Here is a 24,290-nt window from a genome sequence, read left to right as displayed (position 1 = left end):
AGACAGAGTGAAAAGTGATAAGAAAGTGATAAGGTGACAGCCAATCAGCTCCCAACTGTCATCTCACAGCCTGTGTTTGAAAAATGACAGATGGGAGCTGATTGGCTGGCACCTTATCACTTTCTTATCACTTTTCACTCTGTCTCCTAACACTGCTTAGTATATAGACCCCTCAGTCACTTACAATGCCCATTCTCCATAACTGTCCACGGATGACTGTCTGATGCATTGGCACCTTAGAACCATTTGGACCGTGCAATATCTTTCTTTGCCTATCACACATCTACGGACACGTGACCCCACTTTATCCCACAATGCTCCCCGTCTAGAGATGAACGAATCTCCTGTGTTTTGATTTCCAGAATGAAATGCAAAATTGGACCTTCAAGTTTCATTTACAGTAACTGTACTGAACGGAAGAACATCACTAAAGGTTGAAAAATGGAGAATACTGAAAAATTGAGAATACTGAAGTTCGAACCGTCATTAAATATCTGCAAATGAAGAAGATAATGCTACTGACATTCACACTCAGGGTCAAGGAACATATTAGTGGGAAGACTTTTGCGTCTGATGACGATGTCATGACTGCTGTATAGGACTGATTTGATGACCAATCACCAGACTTTTTCCTGAACGCAATGAAGAAGTTGGAGCATCGATGGGAGAAGTAAATGGAGATTATGTAGAAAAATAAATGCAATTTGAACTTAAATTTCTCTGTTGTTCATTGGTCAGGACACAGACTTTTGGATCCACCCTCGTAATGCGAGTATCCACTGTCTGTACTGATTATCCATCCATCTTCATGCGAGCGGCCGTCCCACCCGTTGTTTATCCATTCGCCACCAACATTACCCATGCTGGGTGCAAAAGATCAGTCAGAAACAGCGGTCCCCCCATCTCCGTCTACATATTCCAAAAGAGCATGACAGTCGGCCTACAGAGGCGCCCTCGTACACTATTGCTACAGTTGCGCTGAACGGTCCTTCTCAGTGCTCCAGGTCCCATACACTTTGAGGACCTGATTCAGAGGCTGGCGCTGCTGCGTCAGCTCTTGCTTTTGTTGGCGTAGTCGCGGCTGAGGTAATATGCAACTTCTAGTATCTGCCTTCCCCTGGGGTAGTAGCCGGCGTCTGAATGAGCAAGCCCTGAGAGGCTCACTTTCGGCATCTCTGCACGCGGTTATACCGATGGTGATTCTTGACTCGGCCCCATAGCGTGCACCAACGGCGCATGCACCAGTCCTATAGCAAGTCCAGTTCCTCTGTCTGTACATGGCCTCTGTGGCTGCGACTCTGCGTTTGAGAATGCAGCCGCTATCACTGACACTCCCATAATACGCCCATGAGACTGACGTTTTTTGCGTTCACTTCAGCCCACCTCCCAGACAATGCCCAGGAACGGCCATCACTTTTTCACCCCATTTCTGATACCGTCTTTCCCTATAGCAATAGAATCGTAGCGCATGCATCGTAGGGGATTTTCAGAACTTTTCGCACATGCGCAGTAGCAAATAATCGCTCAACTACTTGAACATCGAATTGCTTTGTGCCTCTGAATCAGGCTCCTCATCTGGTTTCCGCACAATGAGAAGATGTAAAGGACATTTCCAGGGTAAAATAAATGTATCATTTGTTTTAGAGAATTTGCTGTTGGAAAACATTTAAAAATAAGCATTTTACTAATTCCATTTGCTGAACTGGGTACAAACCAAAATATAATTGGCCAAACCTGCGAAGAGCGATGGATCACACCAACCATCAGTGGCGTCACAAGGGGGGTGCGGGCACCGAGGGGTGACACCAAATGCCGACTCCCACTCAGTGACAGGAGCCAGGTGTTGCACTGAAGCATTACGTGTAGCACTCGGCTCCTGACACAGTGAGGCAACCGGCACTTTGAAACAGACTTGCTTCTCCCGGGCCCCCGGAGTGACTAAAACAGTGATCGGCCCACTAGGCCACGCCTCCTACCCTCAAACTCACACCCCCTGTCCTGCGGGGCAACAAGCCCCCCAGCACCGGGTGTCACCTCAGGGAGGGACGCCACTGATGACCATCCTATAGTATGTACCCCAAATTCATCATTTGATGAATTTGTCTGGTCACACCTCAGATGGGACAATGCAATGTACGTGTAATGAAGTGCGGCAACATTACCCCTTTAATGACATATCGTCTCATCGTACGGCGGATCGTGTAGTGTGTACGTAGACATTAGATATATTTACACTGTATCGTACCATCGCTTGATCGATGCATCGTTCAGGTGTGTACCCAGCTTTACAGTATGCGAACGTCATTTGTTCCAATACCCTCACATAACGAACCAATTACTCATAAATTCTGACTTCTTATCTGACTTTCAAATACCCTGTGTGCTATTTTTAAAAAAATGTATCTTATGCAAATATAAAACTGGCATAAAAATAATAAAAATATAAAAAAATAGTACAGTGCTCAACTTTGTACATACATATAATTCTTACAGCTACTCAGCATATATAGACCGAAGCTCTGGATCCTAACATTACACTTAAGGGTAAATTTACAAAGCGGCGGCTGCTTCTCGGCGTGTTTAAACCGGGAAATCCTTAACAGCAATGATAATAAAAGCGAAACGCGCTGTGTATGAAATATCATTGCTGTTTAAAACTCCCGAGTTAATCACGCCGAGAAGCGGCGGCTTACAATAGCAGCTGCTTAGTAAATATGCCTCTTAGTCTATGTGCTTTGTTACTTCCACTCCTGCACACCCACAACCCTGATAATTGTTGTCATGAAATTGCTTACAATATTGATTACAGCTCCGAGGAAATTAATCAGAATAGATGCGAAAATAATGACGTTCCTGGCCAAGTAGGTCTCATTAATCCAGCAGCAGGTCTTCCGGAGCACCAGGGGCAAACATTTATAATCCTCCGCGGTGGTGATCAGGACGAGCGCCAAGTGCAGCATTATCAGTATAGAGAACTGAATCACCATTGGCATCAACCTGCAAAGTAAAGAAGAAATACATTTGTTATTCAGTGCTGAGTATTGTAAGTAAAGGGATTGTCATTCAGAACACTTCCACAGAATAAGCCGAACGCTGCAATGTCTATGCGACAATGGCTGGGGTTTTAGTCTTTTTCAGATTCAATGAAAACATGTTTTCAAATGCTTTTAGAAGCTCATTGTATAAACTGACATCAGAAGGGCCTCTCTCAGCTGTATCCACTTTTGGTTTGTAAATAACAAGTATGACACAAGAGCAATTTTACTAAGTACATCTCGGCTAAAGAGGCTCTCTCAGCGGATTCTACAGTATTTCTCTGGCGATGAAAAATATAGGTCTATTGCTCGCTTTGATGAATGGATATTGGATTTAGTTTACAGTGTAACACGTTGTCAGGTGGAAAATGACCACAGTGGGTCTAGAGATCACAATTATAGGTCAAGGAAGCAGTGGGGTAATTGGGACACGGCTAAGGCCTTGTTACTTTATTGGCCAAAAAGTTTGTGGTCAGGGTGGACAGGCACAAGAGAAAGCCACACGGCCATCCCTGGCTCCTAATCTTCGTGTATTGACAACTATAAAACATTGGCTCTCAAAGCTGGGATAGGAGTTTAATTAAACAACAAATATTTTTTATGTGTTCTTAATTAACCTTCAATTAAACCACAAACATGCTTAATTTTGTGCTTTATATAGTTCCATGATATCTTTTAAGTAAACAACTGCATAAACTTTTTTATATGCACAATGAACGTTCTGGGTACAAGTCTGTGTCACTTGTAAGTCAGAGAGTGGTCATGTAGCGATTATTTGCAAACTGCGCATTCGCCGCACCATGCATGTGGATTTCTGGATGGCTACCTTGCGGACGCACACAAGAGAACCGTTTTGTGGGAGTGTCCTGGAGCATCCTGGGTGGTGTAGCCAGAGCGCTGTGTGCTATTCTGAGGCATGCCTATGGCGAGGAGACGCCTATTTAAGGCAAATTTCTTGCATCCAGCATGGGGTAGGTGTAATACCCCTTTTACACCGGAGCTAAAACCCGGGTTATTGCGGGGTTAACCCGGTAGCTCCTTGGTGTAAAAGGGGAGAGGGTTGCATCGCCGGGTCGAGTGACCCAGCAATCCAACCCAGGTAACTAGCAGGGTTTAACACGGGAGTAACCCGTGAAACCTTGCAGTGTGAACAGCGCACTCCGGGTCACGGTGACCTGGAGTGCGCTGCTAGCCGGCCGATTGGTCCGGCTTCAGTGGCGCTTGGAGATGACGTCATCTCCAAGCGTCCACTTCAACGCCGGAAAAGCCGGGTCTATGCAGACCCGACTCCGGTGTGAACGGCGCCGACTCGGGAATGTCCTGGGTCGGCACCGGCTAAATTCTGGGTCTGATCCAGATTGGAACCCTGTTCCAACTCCGGGTCAGACCTGGAATTTAGGTGTAAAAGGGGTATAAATGCACATACTACTGAAACGCCCACTTTGAGGAGTATATTTACTAAAGTTGATCGACTTAAAATCGATTGAAAATCCTTCAACATCGATGTTGTGTTCTGAGGCTAAGGGCCTGATTCAGAGCAGCTCGTAAGCGTCCGCTCGTTCGTTCCGACCGATGTTCGCACAACTGCGCATGCGTACGGATTTTAATACGCATGCGCGAACCAGTCAGTGCGGCCGAAAATCGTGTGTTCGCTAAATAGCGAATGCCTGCTATTTTGAGTGACAGGATGAGGCGTTTGTGGGTGGTAACAGGGGAAGGTGCTTGAAACCGGGGAGTGGAGATCCGAACGCAGGCGTGCCAAACGGTCAAAACAGGCGTTTTAAGGGTGTGCATAATTAATAAAGCAGCGTCATTGACCACGTCACTTGGTTGTTTTATAGTCAGAACTGCTCGCATGATTGTGGTAGGAAAAACCAACCACAAGAATAGCGAGCAGTTCAGACGCCGTCCAATGTACTCGATTAATCTAATAAATAGCGGACATGACGTATGATGCGAGCGGCCAGGGGGCGTTTTTTTCAAAATTACGTTCGCATGTTTTGTTCGCTCGTTCAGACATAGAGGCATAAACAGACCGCAAAGAGAGAACGGTTAATTTAAACAGCCAGCCCCTTTTTCTGGACGAGCGAGCGCAAATAGCGTCCGGCTCTGAATCAGGCCCTAAGTCACACATTTACTAACAGACAACTTCTAATTTGTAAATGTGTGATTTAGCCCCACAAACACAACATCGATGTTGATCATTTTTAAATCGCTCAAATATACCCCTGAGCGTCTATAGAGGCTGTAATGCTGCCTGGTGCGTCTTTATACCTCACCATCGGACGCATCATCGAAACTTGCACCTGTACTATGGCAGGTACAGTTTCTCCATCGGAGTATGGCCTCCTGTCTCAGCGGCTGTGACCTTCCAGCAACACTCCCATAACGCGGAGCATTCTGGCGTGCATTAATAAGCGCGCATTAATAGCCAATCACCACCCAGGACTGCCCATCACTTTTCCAAAACACTTCTGATACCTTGTGTATAAATCTTTGTGTGTACACACTGTGTACCACATGCACATACACTTTTTAAAGAATTTGATGTGGCACAATAGCGAAAAAAAAGCTGAACTACGTGAACCGCGTCATTGCTGCGACTCAGAATTAGGCCCTGTGCCTCTGCTAGAATCCTGCAGTGTTGCAGGAACAAGCGTTTAATGCATCCAGGGCAACAGTGACAGACAGAGAAATCCAATACATAGAAGATGTTACATAAAGGTTCTGGAGGAATGCGTATAAAGTCACGGCGGCTGAACAGTTCATATCCCGACGCCGGCAGCCTAACCTTAACTTCCCTCCCTAGTGCCTAGCCTTAACCTCCCCTGGGGTGCCAAACCCTAATCCCCCCTTACCACATTCTAAACCTAACCCTCCCTGGGAGAGGTGCATAACCTTAACCTCCCCCTGGGGGTGCATAACCCTCCCCCCTAGTGGTGCCTAATCCTAACCTCCCCTAGCCCAAAACCTAACCCCGCTATGCTCACTAAAGCTAACCCTCCCACCCGCAGCTAATGCTAAGAGTTCCCCCAGACTTACCTCGTTCGGGCTGGCACCCTTCGGCGTTCAGGCGTCGGGATTACGATAGGCATCAGTATTTCGACGCCTATCTGAAGTCCCTTGTCAGGATTTGGATGTCGGTATTGAGATCGGCATAAACATAACTACATCCCGGTCCTGGAGTATGTCCAGTCCACTCAGAGGATTATCTCTGTAAGGGAAGGTATGACGAGGATGGGGAGGACATGATAAGGCTGGGATGGGCATATGATGGTGCTGGGGAGGGTATGATGATGCTGGGGAGGGTATGATGAGAATGGAGAAAGTACAATGAGGATGGAGAGGGCATGATGATGCTGGGGAGGGTGTAATGAGGATGGAGAGGGCATGATGATGCTGGGGAGGGTATAATGAGGATGGAGAGGGCATGATGATGCTGGGGAGGGTGTAATGAGGATGGAGAGGGCATGATGATGCTGGGGAGGGTGTAATGAGGATGGAGAGGGCATGATGATGCTGGGGAGGGTGTCATGAGGATGGAGAGGGCATGATGATGCTGGGGAGGGTGTAATGATGCTGGGGAGGGTGTAATGAGGATGGGGAGGGTATGATGATGCTGGGGAGGGTGTAATGAGGATGGGGAAGGTATGATGATGCTGGGGAGGGTGTAATGAGGATGGAGAGGGCATGATGAGGCTGGGGAGGGTGTAATGAGGATGGGGAGGGCATGATGATGCTGGGGAGGGTGTAATGAGGATGGAGAGGGCATGATGATGCTGGGGAGGGTGTAATGAGGATGGAGAGGGCATGATGAGGCTGGGGAGGGTGTAATGAGGATGGGGAGGGCATGATGATGCTGGGGAGGGTGTAATGAGGATGGAGAGGGCATGATGATGCTGCGGAGGGTGTAATGAGGATGGAGAGGGCATGATGATGCTGGGGTGGGTGTAATGAGGATGGGGAGGGCATGATGATGCTGGGGAGGGTGTAATGAGGATGGAGAGGGCATGATGATGCTGGGGAGGGTGTAATGAGGATGGAGAGGGCATGATGATGCTGGGGAGGGTGTAATGAGGATGGAGAGGGCATGATGATGCTGGGGAGGGTATAATGAGGATGGAGAGGGCATATTGATGCTGGGGAGGGTGTAATGAGGATGGAGAGGGCATGATGATGCTGGGGAGGTTGTAATGAGGATGGAGAGGGTATGATGATGCTGGGGAGGGTGTAATGAGGATGGAGAGGGTATGATGATGCTGGGGAGGGTGTAATGAGGATGGAGAGGGCATGATGATGCTGGGGAGAGTGTAATGAGGATGGGGAAGGTATGATGATGCTGGGGAGGGTGTAATGAGGATGGAGAGGGCATGATGATGCTGGGGAGGGTGTAATGAGGATGGAGAGGGCATGATGAGGCTGGGGAGGGTGTAATGAGGATGGGGAGGGTATGATGATGCTGGGGAGGGTGTAATGAGGATGGAGAGGGCATGATGATGCTGGGGAGGGTGTAATGAGGATGGAGAGGGCATGATGATGCTGGGGAGGGTGTAATGAGGATGGAGAGGGCATGATGATGCTGGGGAGGGTGTAATGAGGATGGGGAAGGTATGATGATACTGGGGAGGGTGCAATGAGGGTGGAGAGGGCATGATGATGCTGGGGAGGGTGTAATGAGGATGGAGAGGGCATGATGAGGCTGGGGAGGGTGTAATGAGGATGGAGAGGGTATGATGATGCTGGGGAGGGTGTAATGAGGATGGAGAGGGCATGATGATGCTGGGGAGGGTGTAATGAGGATGGGGAAGGTATGATGATACTGGGGAGGGTGCAATGAGGGTGGAGAGGGCATGATGATGCTGGGGAGGGTGTAATGAGGATGGAGAGGGCATGATGAGGCTGGGGAGGGTGTAATGAGGATGGAGAGGGCATGATGAGGCTGGGGAGGGTGTAATGAGAATGGGGAGGGTATGATGATGCTCGGGGGGTGTAATGAGGATGGGGAGGGTATGATGATGCTGGGGAGGGTGTAATGAGGATGGAGAGGGCATGATGATGCTGGGGAGGGTGTAATGAGGATGGAGAGGGTATGATGATGCTGGGGAGGGTGTAATGAGGATGGAGAGGGTATGATGATGCTGGGGAGGGTGTAATGAGGATGGAGAGGGCATGATGATGCTGCGGAGGGTGTAATGAGGATGGAGAGGGCATGATGATGCTGGGGAGGGTGTAATGAGGATGGAGAGGGCATGATGATGCTGGGGAGGGTGTAATGAGGATGGGGAGGGCATGATGATGCTGAGGAGGGTGTAATGATGATGGAGAGGGCATGATGATGCTGGGGAGGGTGTAATGAGGATGGAGAGGGCATGATGATGCTGGGGAGGGTGTAATGATGGGGAGGGTATGATGATGCTGGGGAGGGTGTAATGAGGATGGAGAGGGCATGATGATGCTGGGGAAGGTGTAATGATGGGGAGGGTATGATGATGCTGGGGAGGGTGTAATGAGGATGGAGAGGGCATGATGATGCTGGGGAGGGTGTAATGAGAATGGGGAGGGTATGATGATGCTCGGGGGGTGTAATGAGGATGGGGAGGGTATGATGATGCTGGGGAGGGTGTAATGAGGATGGAGAGGGCATGATGATGCTAGGAAAGGTGTAATGAGGATGGGGAGGGTATGTAGATGCTGGGGAGGGTGTAATGAGGTTGGAGAGGGCATGATGAGGCTGGGGAGGGTGTAATGAGGATGGGGAGGGTATGATGATGCTGGGGAGGGTGTAATGAGGATGGAGAGGGCATGATGATGCTGGGGAGGGTGTAATGAGGATGGAGAGGGCATGATGATGCTGGGGAGGGTGTATTGAGGATGGGGAGGGTATGATGATGCTGGGGAGGGTGTAATGAGGATGGAGAGGGCATGATTATGCTGGGGAGGGTGTAATGAGGATGGGGAGGGTATGATGATGCTGGGGAGGGTCTAATGAGGTTGGGGAGGGTATGATGATGCTGGGGAGGGTGTAATGAGGATGGAGAGGGCATGATGATGCTGGGGAGGGTGTAATGAGGATGGGGAGGGTATGATGATGCTGGGGAGGGTGTAATGAGGATGGGGAGGGTATGATGATGCTGGGGACAGTGTAATGAGGATGGAGAGGGCATGATGATGCTGGGGAGGGTGTAATGAGGATGGGGAGGGTATGAAGATGCTGGGGAGGGTGTAATGAGGATGGGGAGGGTATGATGATGCTGGGGAGGGTGTAATGAGGATGGGGAGGGTATGATGATGCTGGGGAGAGTGTAATGAGGATGGGGAGGGTATGATGATGCTGGGGAGGGTGTAATGAGGATGGGGAGGGTATGATGATGCTGGGGAGGGTGTAATGAGGATGGAGAGGGCATGATGATGCTGTGGAGGGTGTAATGAGGATGGAGAGGGTATGAAGATGCTGGGGAGGGTGTAATGAGGATGGAGAGGGCATGATGATGCTGGGGAGGGTGTAATGAGGATGGAGAGGGCATGATGATGCTGGGGAGGGTGTAATGAGGATGGAGAGGGTATGATGATGCTGGGGAGGGTGTAATGAGGATGGAGAGAGCATGATGATGCTGGGGAGGGTGTAATGAGGATGGAGAGGGCATGATGATGCTGGGGAGGGTGTAATGAGGAGGGGAGGGTATGATGATGCTGGGGAGGGTGTAATGAGGATGGGGAGGGTATGATGATGCTGGGGAGGGTGTAATGAGGATGGAGAGGGCATGATGATGCTGGGGAGGGTGTAATGAGAATGGGGAGGGTATGAAGATGCTGGGGAGGGTGTAATGAGGATGGAGAGGGCATGATGATGCTGGGGAGGGTGTAATGAGGATGGAGAGGGCATGATGATGCTGGGGAGGGTGTAATGAGGATGGAGAGGGTATGATGATGCTGGGGAGGGTGTAATGAGGATGGGGAGGGTATGATGATGCTGGGGAGGGTGTAATGAGGATGGAGAGGGCATGATGATGCTGGGGAGGGTGTAATGAGAATGGGGAGGGTATGAAGATGCTGGGGAGGGTGTAATGAGGATGGGAGGGTATGATGATGCTAGGGAGGGTGTAATGAGGATGGAGAAAGTACAATGAGTATGGAGAGGGCATGATGAGGCTGTTGAGGTCATGCCTCAAAACTTGTTTTAGGTAATTGACTACACCTCTCAGTAGTTAACTTATAAGTAATGATAAATAGCATACAGTATCACTGCTTAGTATCTCTATCTGAAGGTTTTTTTTTTAGTTACAGCTATAGAGGTCTCCCTGCCACAAGCCCTGGAGTGATTTTGGCTCTATCAGAGCCAAAATCACTCCCACTGACATCACTAGTGATGTCAGTGGGGTCGGCTTCAGACGGTAGGCGTTCCCATGGAAACGCCTCCGTCTGGCTGCCACGCCCCCGGCACGCCCACCAAAGGGGGCGTGCTGTCAGTCACCATCGACAGCACGCCCCCTTTGGCGCGAGACCCGGAGCGACAGCTTGGCTGTCGCAGTCCGGATCTCGCGCATGCGCACGACACAAGGGTCTCGTCACTTCACCCCATCTCCATCCACATCTCATTAATCTCCCTCCCTCCACGCCTCCTACAGGTTCCCCTCCTAGCACTGGAACCTGCACGATCACTACACTCTATTCATCTCGGTCCTCAAACTGATATCACCTCCATGCTACAGCAACCCTGATAATCTCATTCACATCTCCCACACAAATGCTATCCCTCTATCCTGTGCCCTCTGGAACAGGGCCTGATTATAAGAGGGGCGGATGGGGCGGTAGTCCAGGGGCCCCCCACACCTTGGGGCCCCCCACACTGCCACAGATATTGACCAGAAGCTGGCAACTCACCCTGGCCGGCTCCCGGAAGAATCACACAGACAGCACACTGACAGTCAGGACACTGCTTGATGGACCTCTAGTGGCTCCCTCTAGAAGCCCCAATTTGCAGATGCATGTGTAGGGGGCGGGGCCTAATGTAGTGAAGTGCCCGTCCCCATAAGAAAGCTGATGGCTCCTGCAGCTGCAACAGGTATGTGTGCCCTTCCTCTCTCTCCCTCAATCCCCTTACTCCCTATTTGTCTGTCTCCTCCATCCCTCTCTCTCTCTATTCCCTGTGCCTCTTCCCCCTCTCTCTTTTCCCTCTCTGTCTCTCTTCCTCCCTCCCTGTCCTCCCTCTCTTCCACCCCTCTCTCTGTCTATACTGTATATATATATATATATATATATATATATATATATACACAGTCAGGTGCATAAATATTGGGACATTGACAGAATTTTCATATTTTGGCCTCTATTCACCACCACAATGACTTTGAAATGAAACAAACAAGATGTGCTTTAGCTGCAGACTTTCAGATTTAATTTGAGGGTAATTACATCCAAATCAGGTGAACGGTGTAGGAATTACAACGGGTTCTATATGTGCCTCCCACTTTTTAAGGGGCCAAAAGTAATGGGACAAACTAAACAATCCTAAATATAACTTTCACTTTGTTGCAAATCCTTTGCAGGCAATTACAGCCTGAAGTCTGGAACGCATAGAAATCACCAGACGCTGGGTTTCATCCCTGGTGATGCTCTGCCAGGCCTCTACTGCAAATGTCTTCAGTTCCTGCTTGTTCTTGGGGCATTTTCCCTTCAGTTTTGTCTTCATCAAGTGAAATGCATGCTCAATCGGATTCAGGTCAGGGGATTGACTTGGCCATTGCATAACATTCCACTTTTTAGCCTTAAAAAACTCTTTGGTTGCTTTTGCAGTATGCTTCAGGTCATTGTCCATCTGCGCTGTGAGTTCTGAAGCATTTGACTGAATATGAGCATATAATATTGCCCGAAACACTTCAGAATTCATTCTGCTGCTTTTGTCAGCAGTCACATCATCAATAAATACAAGGGAACCAGTTCCATTGGCAGCCATACATGCCCAAGCCATGACACTACCACCACCATGCTTCACTGATGAGGTGGTATGTTTTGGATCATGAGCAGTTCCTTTCCTTCTCCATACTCTTCTCTTCTCATCACTCTGGTACAAGTTGATCTTTGTCTCATCTGTCCATAGGATTTTATTCCAGAACTGTAATGGCTTTTTTAGATGTTGTTTGGCAAACTCTAATCTGGTCTTCCTGTTTTTGTGGCTCACCAATGGTTTACATCTTGTGGTGAACCCTCTATATTCACTATTGTGAAATCTTCTCTTGATTGTTGACTTTGACACATATACACCTACCTCCTGGAGAGTGTTCTTGATTTGGCCAACTGTTGTGAAGGGCTTTTTCTTCACCAGGGAAATAATTCTTCTGTCATCCACCACAGTTGTTTTCCATGGTCTTCCAGGTCTTTTGGTGTTGCTGAGCTCTATGGTGCATTCTTTCTTTTTAAGAATGTTCCAAACAGTTGATTTGGCCACACCTAATGTTTTTGCTATCTCTCAGATGGGTTTGTTCTGATTTTTCAGCCTAATGATGGCTTGCTTCACTGATAGTGACAGCTCTTTGGATCTCATATTGAGAGTCGACAGCAACTAATTCCAAATGCAAATGTCACACCTAGAATCAACTCCAGACCTTTTACCTGCTTAATTGATAATGAAATAACGAGGGAATAGCCCACACCTGTCCATGAAATAACTTTTGAGTTGATAGTCCCATTACTTTTGGCCCCTTAAAAAGTGGGAGGCACATATAGAAACCGTTGTAATTCCTACACAGTTCACCTTATTTGGATGTAATTACCCTCAAATTAAATCTGAAAGTCTGCAGTTAAAGCACATCTTGTTTGTGTCATTTCAAAGCCATTGTGGTGGTGAATAGAGGCCAAAATATGAAAATTCTGTCCCAATATTTATGCACCTGACTGTATATACAGTGCTCGAAGTGGGGATTTAGAAGTGGGGGTATGGAATTTTGAATCTTAACCCCCTCCCCAAAAGCTTTAGTGATTTGATATAAACACAGGGGCATTTCTAGAGAGGAGGGGACCCGTGTGCAGTCTCCGTCACAGGCCCCCTGCTCTCTGTCCGGCGGCCGGCAGCGTTCTGAGCTGTGCGCGGCCAGCGCCGGGGCTATAGACTCTGAGCACTAGAATGCTCCCAGAGTCTATAGAGTATGCGCAGGTCACCGGGAAAATGGCCACATCGGCCATTTTCCCTGCACGTGACAGCCATTTTCCAGTCGTTTTTACAGTGCCGGACCCCCGCGCCGATATGGGACTCTGGAGAAGTAAGTAATACTATGGGTGCAGAGTGTGTGGTGCGGGGCCCCCCTGGATCCAGGGGCCCATGTGCCCTGCACAACCTCTACCAATTATAAATATGCCCCTGTATCAACAGGATATGTTGAACAAAGTTTGCTCACCTCTTTTATATCTTTCATGTGTCCCAACTGCTTTCTCTTATCCGTTTCCTTTGTCTGTCATTCTCCTCCTGTGTCCATAGACTCTCCTTTTGTGTGTGATCACCTGCGTCTCTGTCCTATACTTTTCCCCTACACCTCTCACTCCCTGCTACCCTTTTAGCCCCTGCTTCCATATCATCCCCTGCACCTCTCCCCCTTCGGAAGTGGATAGATCCCCTTCAGTTTTTGTACCCTGATGTCATCAGCTACTGTCCAACGTCATTATCTACCATCCACGTGGGCATAGAGGGACTTCCCTCTCACCCTTAAAACTTTTCACTTCCTGCTTCCCTCTCTCACCCCCTACCCATCTCTCTAACTGATTCCCTCTCTCTCACCCCCTGCACCCCTGCCTGTTTACCTCTGTCACCCCCTACCCATCTCTCTAACTGATTCCCTCTCTCTCTCACCCCCTGCACCCCTGCCTGTTTACCTCTGTCACCCCTGCCGCCTCCCTAACTTACTCTCACCCCCAACACTTCTCACTGCCTGCTTCCCTCTCACCCCCTTCCCCCTACACCACTGCCTGATAATGTAATGTAAGCATTATTTTTAGATCACTTCATTATTTATGTATTTAAGAAGACATGCGTCTTGCATGTATATTTTGGGAACAATTTATAATAATAGTATAAAAATAATAATATATATTGAAAAAAATGCACCCTGCTCAGTGACTCTGTGCAGCACATGGACTGGCACCAGTGAGCAGATATGTACGAAATGCAATGCCCATTTGCCATGTTGGCATTGCATGGCACATATGCTCCAGCCTAGATTCCTCAGCTACTTCCCAGGCAGGATAGGACCAGCCTGCACACGAGTCCTAGCCATCTGCAGCATGCCCTGCTCTGCACACAAAGACAAGTTAGTCTACTCTTTACCTCTCAGACTGGACTCGGGGAAAGAGAAAGAAAGTTTCCGTGCAGGAGGCCAGCAGCTGGTGGGTGTGGGCTGTTCATGGTCTCAGAAGGCAAACAAAAAGTATAGTGGTCGCTCACATGGTCTCAGAAGGCACCTTCTCATTGGCTGATGGGCCGCAAGCCGTGATTACCTCGTGGCCTGTGCCAAATACTAAGAACCAACCCTTTTTATTGGCAGCCGGTCCGCGAGCCAGGATTGGCTGGCGGCCGATGCTAACTGCAGTATAGCTCATGTCTCCAGGCTAGTGCCACTGGAGTGCCGATGTGAATGAGATGTGTCCCCAGCGGGACACACCTCCATGCAATGCCGCCACTGTTCCAGTGCTGGGATCCCATATGCGATCCCAGCACTGGTACATTCTCTAATGTAGCAAAGATGAAGTGGTGGCGGGAAGTGGCAGTATGTCAAAGCACCGTATACCGCCCCACTTCGAGCACTCTATATAGCTATAATTTCTCTTATCTAAATGGAAAGCTTGTCCTTGCCACACTTCAGAAGGGATGGCTGACAGGTTTTCACATGTGGAAGGCAGAATCCATTTCCTCTGTAATAAACTGGTCCCCACCCATGACATTTTCATCTCTAACTCCCTGAATCTCCTAGCCATTACTGAAACCTGGATTTCACCCTCTGACACCACTTCTCCTGCAGCTCTCTCCTCTGGGGGCTTCACCTTCTCCCACACCTCCCGGCCTGGGGGTCGCCATGGTGGTGGTGTTGGGGTCCTTCTATCCCCCGATTACTCACCAACTCATGCCCTCAGAACAATCGCTTACATTCTCTACATATGAAGTTCATGCTATACGCCTGCTCCAACCAGTACACCTCCGAGTAACTGTCATTTACCGTCCCCCTGGACCTCCCTCCAAGTTCCTTGACACCTTTGCTTCCTGGCTCCCTTACTTGCTCTCAAATGACCTTCCCTCCATTATCCTAGGTGACTTCAATATTTAAATTCCCTTCTGCCTCCTCCGCTACCTCTCTCCTTCTGCCTGCTCCCATCTTGCCCACCTCCTTAATCTCTCCCTCTCATGAGGCACTGTTCCTTCTGCATTCAAGCATGCCCTTGTCTCCCCCATTCTTAAAAAACCTACCCTTGATCCTAACATTCTCTCAAACTACTGACCCATCTCTCTCCTCCCTTTTGCCTTCAAACTCCTTGAGCGTATTGTTTACAACCGCCTTACCTCCTTTCTTTCCTCGCACTCCCTCCTTGACCCTTTTCAGTCTGGCTTCCATTCTCTCCACTCCACTGAAACAGCCCTCACGAAAGTCAGCAATGACCTCCTTGCTGCCAAATCCAAGGGCCACTACTCTCTGCTCATTCTCCTTGACCTTTCTGCTGCTTTTGACACTGTTGACCACCCTCTCCAGCTGCAAATCCTTCACTCCCTTGGTCTACATGATACTGCCTTCTCCTGGCTGTCCTCCTACCTCTCTGACCGATTCTTCTCTGTTTCCTCTCATGACTCCTCTCCCCCCGGCCCCACAGGCTTGTTCCCCAAGGTTCTGTTCTTGGACCTCTCCTTTTCTCCCTCTATACCACTTCTCTAGGTGATCTCATCAGCTCTTTTGATCTCCATTATCATCTCTATGCTGATGATACTCAGATCTACCTTTCCTCCCATGATCTCTTCCCCTCTCTACTGACTCGTATCTGTCTCTCTGCTATCGCTTCCTGGATGTTCCAGCGATTTCTTAAACTTAATATGTCTAAGACTGAGCTGATCATCTTACCACCCTCCCACTATTTCTTTATCAGGTGATGGCACAACTATCTCATCTAGCCCCAAAGTGCGCTGTCTTGGAGTTATCCTGGACTCATCCCACACCTGCAAATCACATATCCAGAACCTCTCTCAAAAATATTTCCAAGATCAGACCCTATCTCACCCAGGATGCACTAAAACCCTTCACAGGTCATCTCCAGATTGGATTACTATAACCTCCTCCTATCTGGTCTCCCCAAATCCCATCTCTGTCCTCTCCAGTCTGTCCACAATGCTGCCTCGCTCATCTTTCTCTCCAAAAGCTCTACATCTGCCTCCCCAATTCAAGGTTCTCACACTCGCTTACAAAACCCTCTCCCATTCCTTTCCCATTTATATCTCTGATCTCATCTCCTTTCACTCTCCTGTCCGCTCTCTTCATTCAACAAATGCATACCACCCTTTCATGCCAACTGATTACTTCCTCCAACTCCAGCCTCCAAGATTTTGCCCTTGCTGCTCCCCACCTCTGGAACTCTCTCCATCTCCCTATCAGACTCTCCACCTCTCTACAATCATTCAAATGGTATGATGAAGCTAGGGAGGGTTATGATGAGAATGGAGAGAGTATGATGAGGATAGGGAAGGTGTGATGAGGATGGAGAAGGTGTGATGAGGATGGAGAAGGTATGATGAGGATGGTGAAGGTATGATGAGGATGGAGAATGTGTAATGAGGATAGAGAGGGTATAATGAGGATGGAAAAGGTATGAGGATGGAGAAGGTATGATAAGGATAGAGAAGGTATGATGAGGATAGAGAAGGTATGATGAGGATAGAGAAGGTATGATAAGGATAGAGAAGGTATGATGAGGATAGAGAAGGTATGATGAGGATGGAGGGTACGATGAGGATGGAGAGGGTATGATGAGGATGAAAAAGGTATGAGAATGGAGAAGGTATAATGAGGATGGAGAGGGTTAGATGAGGATGGGGACAGTATGATGAGGATGGAGGGTATGATGAGGATGGAGAGGGTATGATGAGGATGAAGAAGGTATGATGAGGATGGAGAAGGTATGATGAGGATGGAGAGGTTTAGATGAGGATGGGGATGGTATGATGAGGATGGAGGGTACGATGAGGATGGAGAGGGTATGATGAGGATGGAGAAGGTATGATGAGGATGGAGAGGGTTAGATGAGGATGGAGACGGTATGATGAGGATGAAGAAGGTATGATGAGGATGGAGAGGGTTAGATGAGGATGGAGAGGGTATGAGGACATGATGTGGCTGTAGAAAGCATGAAAAGACTGTTTATGGCATGATAAGGATGGAGAAAATATGATGAAGCTGGGGAAAGCTTGATCAGGCTAGAATAGGTATGATGAGGCCGGGAAGGGTATGATGGGACTGGGGAGAGCACAATGAGACTGTGCAGGGTATGATGAGGATGGGATGGGCATGATGATGCTGGAGAGGGCATGATAAGGCTGGGATGGGTATGATGAGGCCAAGGAGGTTATAATAAGACTGAGGAGTGCAAAATGTGGCTCGGGAGGGTATGATGAGGCTGTTGAGGTCATGGTGAGGTTGGGGAATGTATGATGAGGATGGGAGGGAATGATGAGGCTGAGGAGGGCATGATGCTAGGATGGGTATGCCTCTGCCTGTCAATCAGGCAGAAGCACAGATAATCTGCATACAGCATTGCACTTGCGTGCAATGCTGATCAAGCCCCAGTATACACCAAATCTGCAGAGTTTCATTACTTATCCTTTATGTGCAATTAATAACTTGCAATAACTTCATTTCACTGCCTCAAAATCTGATTTACGGTGCCTTTTAATGTTATAATAGTAATTAGCCACCTTTAACTTCTCAGACACCCGTGAGGTACAAATGAGCAACATTTGTAATCTAGAAAATGTTTATGAGTAAATTAATTCAAGTGAAGTAAAATTAGTTTCACAAATCTGTAGGGTTTTAATGTATAATTTGCTTTAGATTTTGTGTCATGTAGCCTTTGTTTTTCAAAACCTATGGAAAACAAGTTAGACGTATGTACTGGTAGTGTGTGTGATAGTGTCGCCCCTATGATGAGGTCACCATGGCGATGGGCGTGGCCCAAAGTACAAAACTATACATGAATCTATTGGAGATTGTAATGTAAAGACTTTCTGCAGCCTGCGCGATTCCTGTATTCTGTGCAATGAGCAGTGCTGAACACCGTCTGACATTGTGTGTATAATACACTTCGCCAGCGTACGGAGCATCCCGTGTTTGGTGACGCCATATAAGGAAAAGCCAATATATCCCTGTAGCATAAGTATAATGTATGTTTATTAATGGGACAGGGACTGAATGATCATTTTTATCTGTACAGCTCTGCAGGATTAGTGATGCTATAAATTAAATGATAATAACAATAATAATATAACTCATATAACTAAATTATTAATATAACTATATTATCTACTTTCTGAACCATGCTATAGATGTAATATCACATGTATTGTTATAATAACTGATTAATATAAATTACTGAATAACTACGGCCTAATTAATATAGCTACTGTGTGATTAATATAATTGTAATCACCTAATATATAACCTTTAGCTGCCTGCCAGATTACTGTTAACATTACTATAATCATCTAACTACGGGCCTGATTCATTACGGATCGCTATTGCGATCGCAGCTACGATAACACACGCAGTCCTGCTGCGAAAATATACTAATGTTTGCAATTGCAAAGCCAGCATAGAGACGCTCTCTACCGATATCTCACATCCGTAAGACCTCGCAGATCTGTGTATACATCGGTAACATCGAGTAACAGGCAGAATTACAGCAGGTCTGACCTTACTCAGAAATTACTAAGTTCGTCGCACAGAGTACACAAGCTGCGTATGGCGTCGCAGTGGCTAATTCATGCATGCCCAGGCAACGGCGTTCAAAAGGACAGGCACGCCTGCGTTTCTCTGATCACTCCTTCCATCGCCACCCCAGAAACACTGACGTCCCGTCACTCTGCGATGGATTTCTAAATGCGTACATGATCGCAGTGCGATCGCAATTCTAACCTGCGCACGCGCACTGCAGTGCATACGCGGCCGACCTGCGTAATCTGTAATGAATCAGGACCTATAACCTTAATTTATAACCAGGTACTGCCTAATAATATTTACATTCTAAAGGATGTAGATTAAGGTGTACAGTATAGCGAGGACGTAGCTTAAGGTGTACAGTATAGAGAGGACGTAGATTAAGGTGTATGGTATGGAGAGGACATATATTAAGATGTACAGTATAGAGAGGACGTAGATTAAGGTGTACAGTATAGAGAGGATGTAGATTAAGGTGTACAGTATAAAGAGGATGTAGATTAAGGTGTACAGTATGGAGAGGATGTATATTAAGGTGTTCAGTATAAAGAGGACATATATTAAGATGTACAGTATAGAGAGGACGTAGATTAAGGTGTACAGTATAAAGAGGATGTAGATTAAGGTGTACAGTATAGAGAGGATGTAGATTAAAGTGTACAGTATAAAGAGAATGTAGATTAAGGTGTACAGTATAAAGAGAATGTAGATTAAGGTGTACAGTATGGAGAGGATGTAGATTAAGGTGTACAGTATAGAGAGGACGTAGATTAAGGTGTACAGTATAAAGAGGATGTAGATTAAGGTGTACAGTATAAAGAGGATGTAGAAGGTGTACAGTATAAAGAGGATGTAGATTAAGGTGTACAGTATAGAGAGGACGTAGATTAAGGTGTACAATATGGAGAGGACGTAGATTAAGGTGTACAGTATAAAGAGGATGTAGATTAAGGTGTACAGTATAGAGAGGATGTAGATTAAGGTGTACACTATAGCGAGGACGCAGATTAAGGTGTACAGTATAGCAAGGACGCAGATTAAGGTGTACAGTATAGAGAGTACGTAGATTAAGGTGTACAGTATAGAGAGTACGCAGATTAAGGTGTACAGTATAGAGAGGATGTAGATTAAGGTGTACAGTATAGCGAGGACGCATATTAAGGTGTACAGTATAGAGAGGATGTAGATTAAGGTGTACAGTATAGCGAGGACGCAGATTAAGGTGTACAGTATAGAGAGGATGTAGATTAGGGTGTACAGTATAGAGAGGATGTAGATTAAGTTTTACAGTATAGAGGATGTAGATTAAGATGTACAGTATAGAGAGTACGCAGATTAAGGTGTACAGTATAGAGAGGACGTAGATTAAGGTGTACAGTATAGAAAGGATGTAGATTAGGGTGTACAGTATAGAGAGGATGTAGATTAAGGTGTACAGTATAGAGAGTACGCAGATTAAGGTGTACAGTATAGAGAGGACGTAGATTAAGGTGTACAGTATAGAGAGTACGCAGATTAAGGTGTACAGTATAGAGAGTACGCAGATTAAGGTGTACAGTATAGAGAGGACGTAGATTAAGGTGTACAGTATAGAGAGGATGTAGATTAAGGTGTACAGTATAGAGAGTACGCAGATTAAGGTGTACAGTATAGAGAGGACGTAGATTAAGGTGTACAGTATAGAGAGGACGTAGATTAGGGTGTACAGTATAGAGAGGATGTAGATTAAGTTTTACAGTATAGAGGATGTAGATTAAGATGTACAGTATAGAGAGTATGCAGATTAAGGTGTACAGTATAGAGAAGATGTAGATTAAGGTGTACAGTATAGAGAAGATGTAGATTAAGGTGTACAGTATAGAAAGGATGTAGATTAGGGTGTACAGTATAGAGAGGATGTAGATTAAGGTGTACAGTATAGAGAGGACGTAGATTAAGGTGTACAGTATAGAGAGTACGCAGATTAAGGTGTACAGTATAGCGAGTACGCAGATTAAGGTGTACAGTATAGAGAGTACGCAGATTAAGGTGTACAGTATAGAGAGTACGCAGATTAAGGTGTACAGTATATAGAGGACGTAGATTAAGGTGTACAGTATAGAGAGGACGTAGATTAAGGTGTACAGTATAGAAAAGATCTAGATTAGGGTGTACAGTATAGAGGATATAGATTAAGATGTACGGTATAGGAGGACATAGATTAAGGTGTACAGTATAGGGAGGATGTAGATTAAGGTGTACAGTATAGAGAGGATGTAGATTAGGGTGTACAGTATAGGGAGGATGTAGAGAGGATGTAGATTAAGGTGTACAGTATAGAGAGGATGTAGATTAAGGTGTACAGTATAGAGAGGATGTAGATTAGGGTGTACAGTATAGGGAGGATGTAGATTAAGGTGTACAGTATAGAGAGTACGCAGATTAAGGTGTACAGTATAGAGAGTACGCAGATTAAGGTGTACAGTATAGAGAGGACGTAGATTAAGGTGTACAGTATAGAGAGGACGTAGATTAAGGTGTACAGTATAGAAAAGATCTAGATTAGGGTGTACAGTATAGAGGATGTAGATTAAGATGTACGGTATAGAGAGGACATAGATTAAGGTGTACAGTATAGGGAGGATGTAGATTAAGGTGTACAGTATAGGGAGGATGTAGATTAAGGTGTACAGTATAGAGAGGATGTAGATTAGGGTGTACAGTATAGAGAGGACGTAGATTAAGGTGTACAGTATAGACGATGTAGATTAAGGTGTACAGTATAGAGAGGATGTAGATTACGGTGAACAGTATAGCGAGAATGTAGATTAAGGTGTACAGTATAGAGAGGATGTAGATTAAGGTGTACAGTATAGAGAGGATGTAGATTAAGGTGTACAGTATAGAGAAGATGTAGATTAAGGTGTACAGTATAGAGAGGATGTAGATTACGGTGAACAGTATAGCGAGGATGTAGATTAAGGTGTACAGTATAGAGAGGATGTAGATTAAGGTGTACAGTATAGAGAGGACGTAGATTAAGGTGTACAGTATAGGGAGGATGTAGATTAAGGTGTACAGTATAGAGAGGATGTAGATTAAGGTGTACAGTATAGAGAGTACGCAGATTAAGGTGAACAGTATAGCGAGGATGTAGATTAAGGTGTACAGTATAGAGAGGATGTAGATTAGGGTGTACAGTATAGAGAGGACGTAGCTTAAGGTGTACAGTATAGAGGATGTAGATTAAGGTGAACAGTATAGCGAGGATGTAGATTAAGGTGTACAGTATAGAGAGGATGTAGATTAAGGTGTACAGTATAGAGAGGATGTAGATTAGGGTGTACAGTATAGCGAGGATGTAGATTAAGGTGAACAGTATAGCGAGGATGTAGATTAAGGTGTACAGTATAGCGAGGATGTAGATTAAGGTGAACAGTATAGAGAGGATGTAGATTAAGGTGTACAGTATAGAGAGGATGTAGATTAGGGTGTACAGTATAGTGAGGATGTAGATTAAGGTGTACAGTATAGAGAGGATGTAGATTAAGGTGTACAGTATAGAGAGGATGTAGATTAGGGTGTACAGTATAGGGAGGATGTAGATTAAGGTGTACAGTATAGAGAGGACGTAGATTAAGGTGTACAGTATAGAGAGGATGTAGATTAAGGTGTACAGTATAGAGAGGACGTAGATTAAGGTGTACAGTATAGGGAGGACGTAGATTAAGGTGTACAGTATAGAGAGGACGTAGATTAAGGTGTACAGTATAGAGAGGACGTAGATTAAGGTGTACAGTATAGGGAGGATGTAGATTAAGGTGTACAGTATAGAGAGGACGTAGATTAAGGTGTACAGTATAGGGAGGATGTAGATTAAGGTGTACAGTATAGAGAGGACGTAGATTAAGGTGTACAGTATAGAGAGGATGTAGATTAAGGTGTACAGTATAGAGAGGATGTAGATTAAGGTGTACAGTATAGGGAGGACGTAGATTAAGGTGTACAGTATAGAGAGGACGTAGATTAAGGTGTACAGTATAGAGAGGATGTAGATTAAGGTGTACAGTATAGAGAGGATGTAGATTAAGGTGTACAGTATAGAGAGGATGTAGATTAGGGTGTACAGTATAGAGAGGATGTAGATTAGGGTGTACAGTATAGAGAGGACGTAGATTAAGGTGTACAGTATAGAGAGGACGTAGATTAAGGTGTACAGTATAGAGAGGATGTAGATTAAGGTGTACAGTATAGCGAGGATGTAGATTAAGGTGTACAGTATAGAGAGGATGTAGATTAGGGTGTACAGTATAGAGAGGATGTAGATTAAGGTGTACAGTATAGAGAGGATGTAGATTAAGGTGTACAGTATAGAGAGGATGTAGATTAGGGTGTACAGTATAGAGAGGATGTAGATTAAGGTGTACAGTATAGAGAGGATGTAGATTAAGGTGTACAGTATAGCGAGGATGTAGATTAAGGTGTACAGTATAGAGAGGATGTAGATTAAGGTGTACAGTATAGAGAGGACGTAGATTAGGGTGTACAGTATAGCGAGGATGTAGATTAAGGTGAACAGTATAGAGAGGATGTAGATTAAGGTGTACAGTATAGAGAGGATGTAGATTAGGGTGTACAGTATAGTGAGGATGTAGATTAAGGTGTACAGTATAGAGAGGATGTAGATTAAGGTGTACAGTATAGAGAGGATGTAGATTAAGGTGTACAGTATAGGGAGGACGTAGATTAAGGTGTACAGTATAGAGAGGACGTAGATTAAGGTGTACAGTATAGAGAGGACGTAGATTAAGGTGTACAGTATAGGGAGGATGTAGATTAAGGTGTACAGTATAGAGAGGATGTAGATTAAGGTGTACAGTATAGGGAGGATGTAGATTAAGGTGTACAGTATAGAGAGGACGTAGATTAAGGTGTACAGTATAGAGAGGATGTAGATTAAGGTGCACAGTATAGAGAGGATGTAGATTAAGGTGTACAGTATAGGGAGGACGTAGATTAAGGTGTACAGTATAGAGAGGACGTAGATTAAGGTGTACAGTATAGAGAGGACGTAGATTAAGGTGTACAGTATAGAGAGGACGTAGATTAAGGTGTACAGTATAGAGAGGACGTAGATTAAGGTGTACAGTATAGAGAGGATGTAGATTAAGGTGTACAGTATAGAGAGGATGTAGATTAGGGTGTACAGTATAGAGAGGATGTAGATTAAGGTGTACAGTATAGAGAGGATGTAGATTAAGGTGTACAGTATAGAGAGGATGTAGATTAAGGTGTACAGTATAGAGAGGATGTAGATTAGGGT

General features: G+C 46.0%; 1 protein-coding gene across 1 annotated transcript in view; it reads right to left on the bottom strand.

Moving 5' to 3' along the window:
* Positions 1–2,795: 2,795 nt before the first annotated feature.
* ADCY8 (adenylate cyclase 8) overlaps positions 2,796–24,290 on the bottom strand; it is a gene marked incomplete at its 3' end in the record, with an annotated part of 277,169 nt that continues 255,674 nt past the window's right edge. The window contains exon 10 of the mRNA XM_088449701.1: positions 2,796–2,997. Within this exon, the coding sequence (XP_088305827.1) occupies positions 2,796–2,997 (202 nt within the window). The remainder of the gene's footprint in view (positions 2,998–24,290) is intronic.

The sequence above is a fragment of the Taudactylus pleione genome, unplaced genomic scaffold, assembly GCF_031769625.1.
Source record: "Taudactylus pleione unplaced genomic scaffold, aTauple2 ptg000493l, whole genome shotgun sequence".
Classification (NCBI taxonomy): domain Eukaryota; kingdom Metazoa; phylum Chordata; class Amphibia; order Anura; family Myobatrachidae; genus Taudactylus; species Taudactylus pleione.
This window is presented reverse-complemented; position numbering and strand designations above follow the sequence as displayed.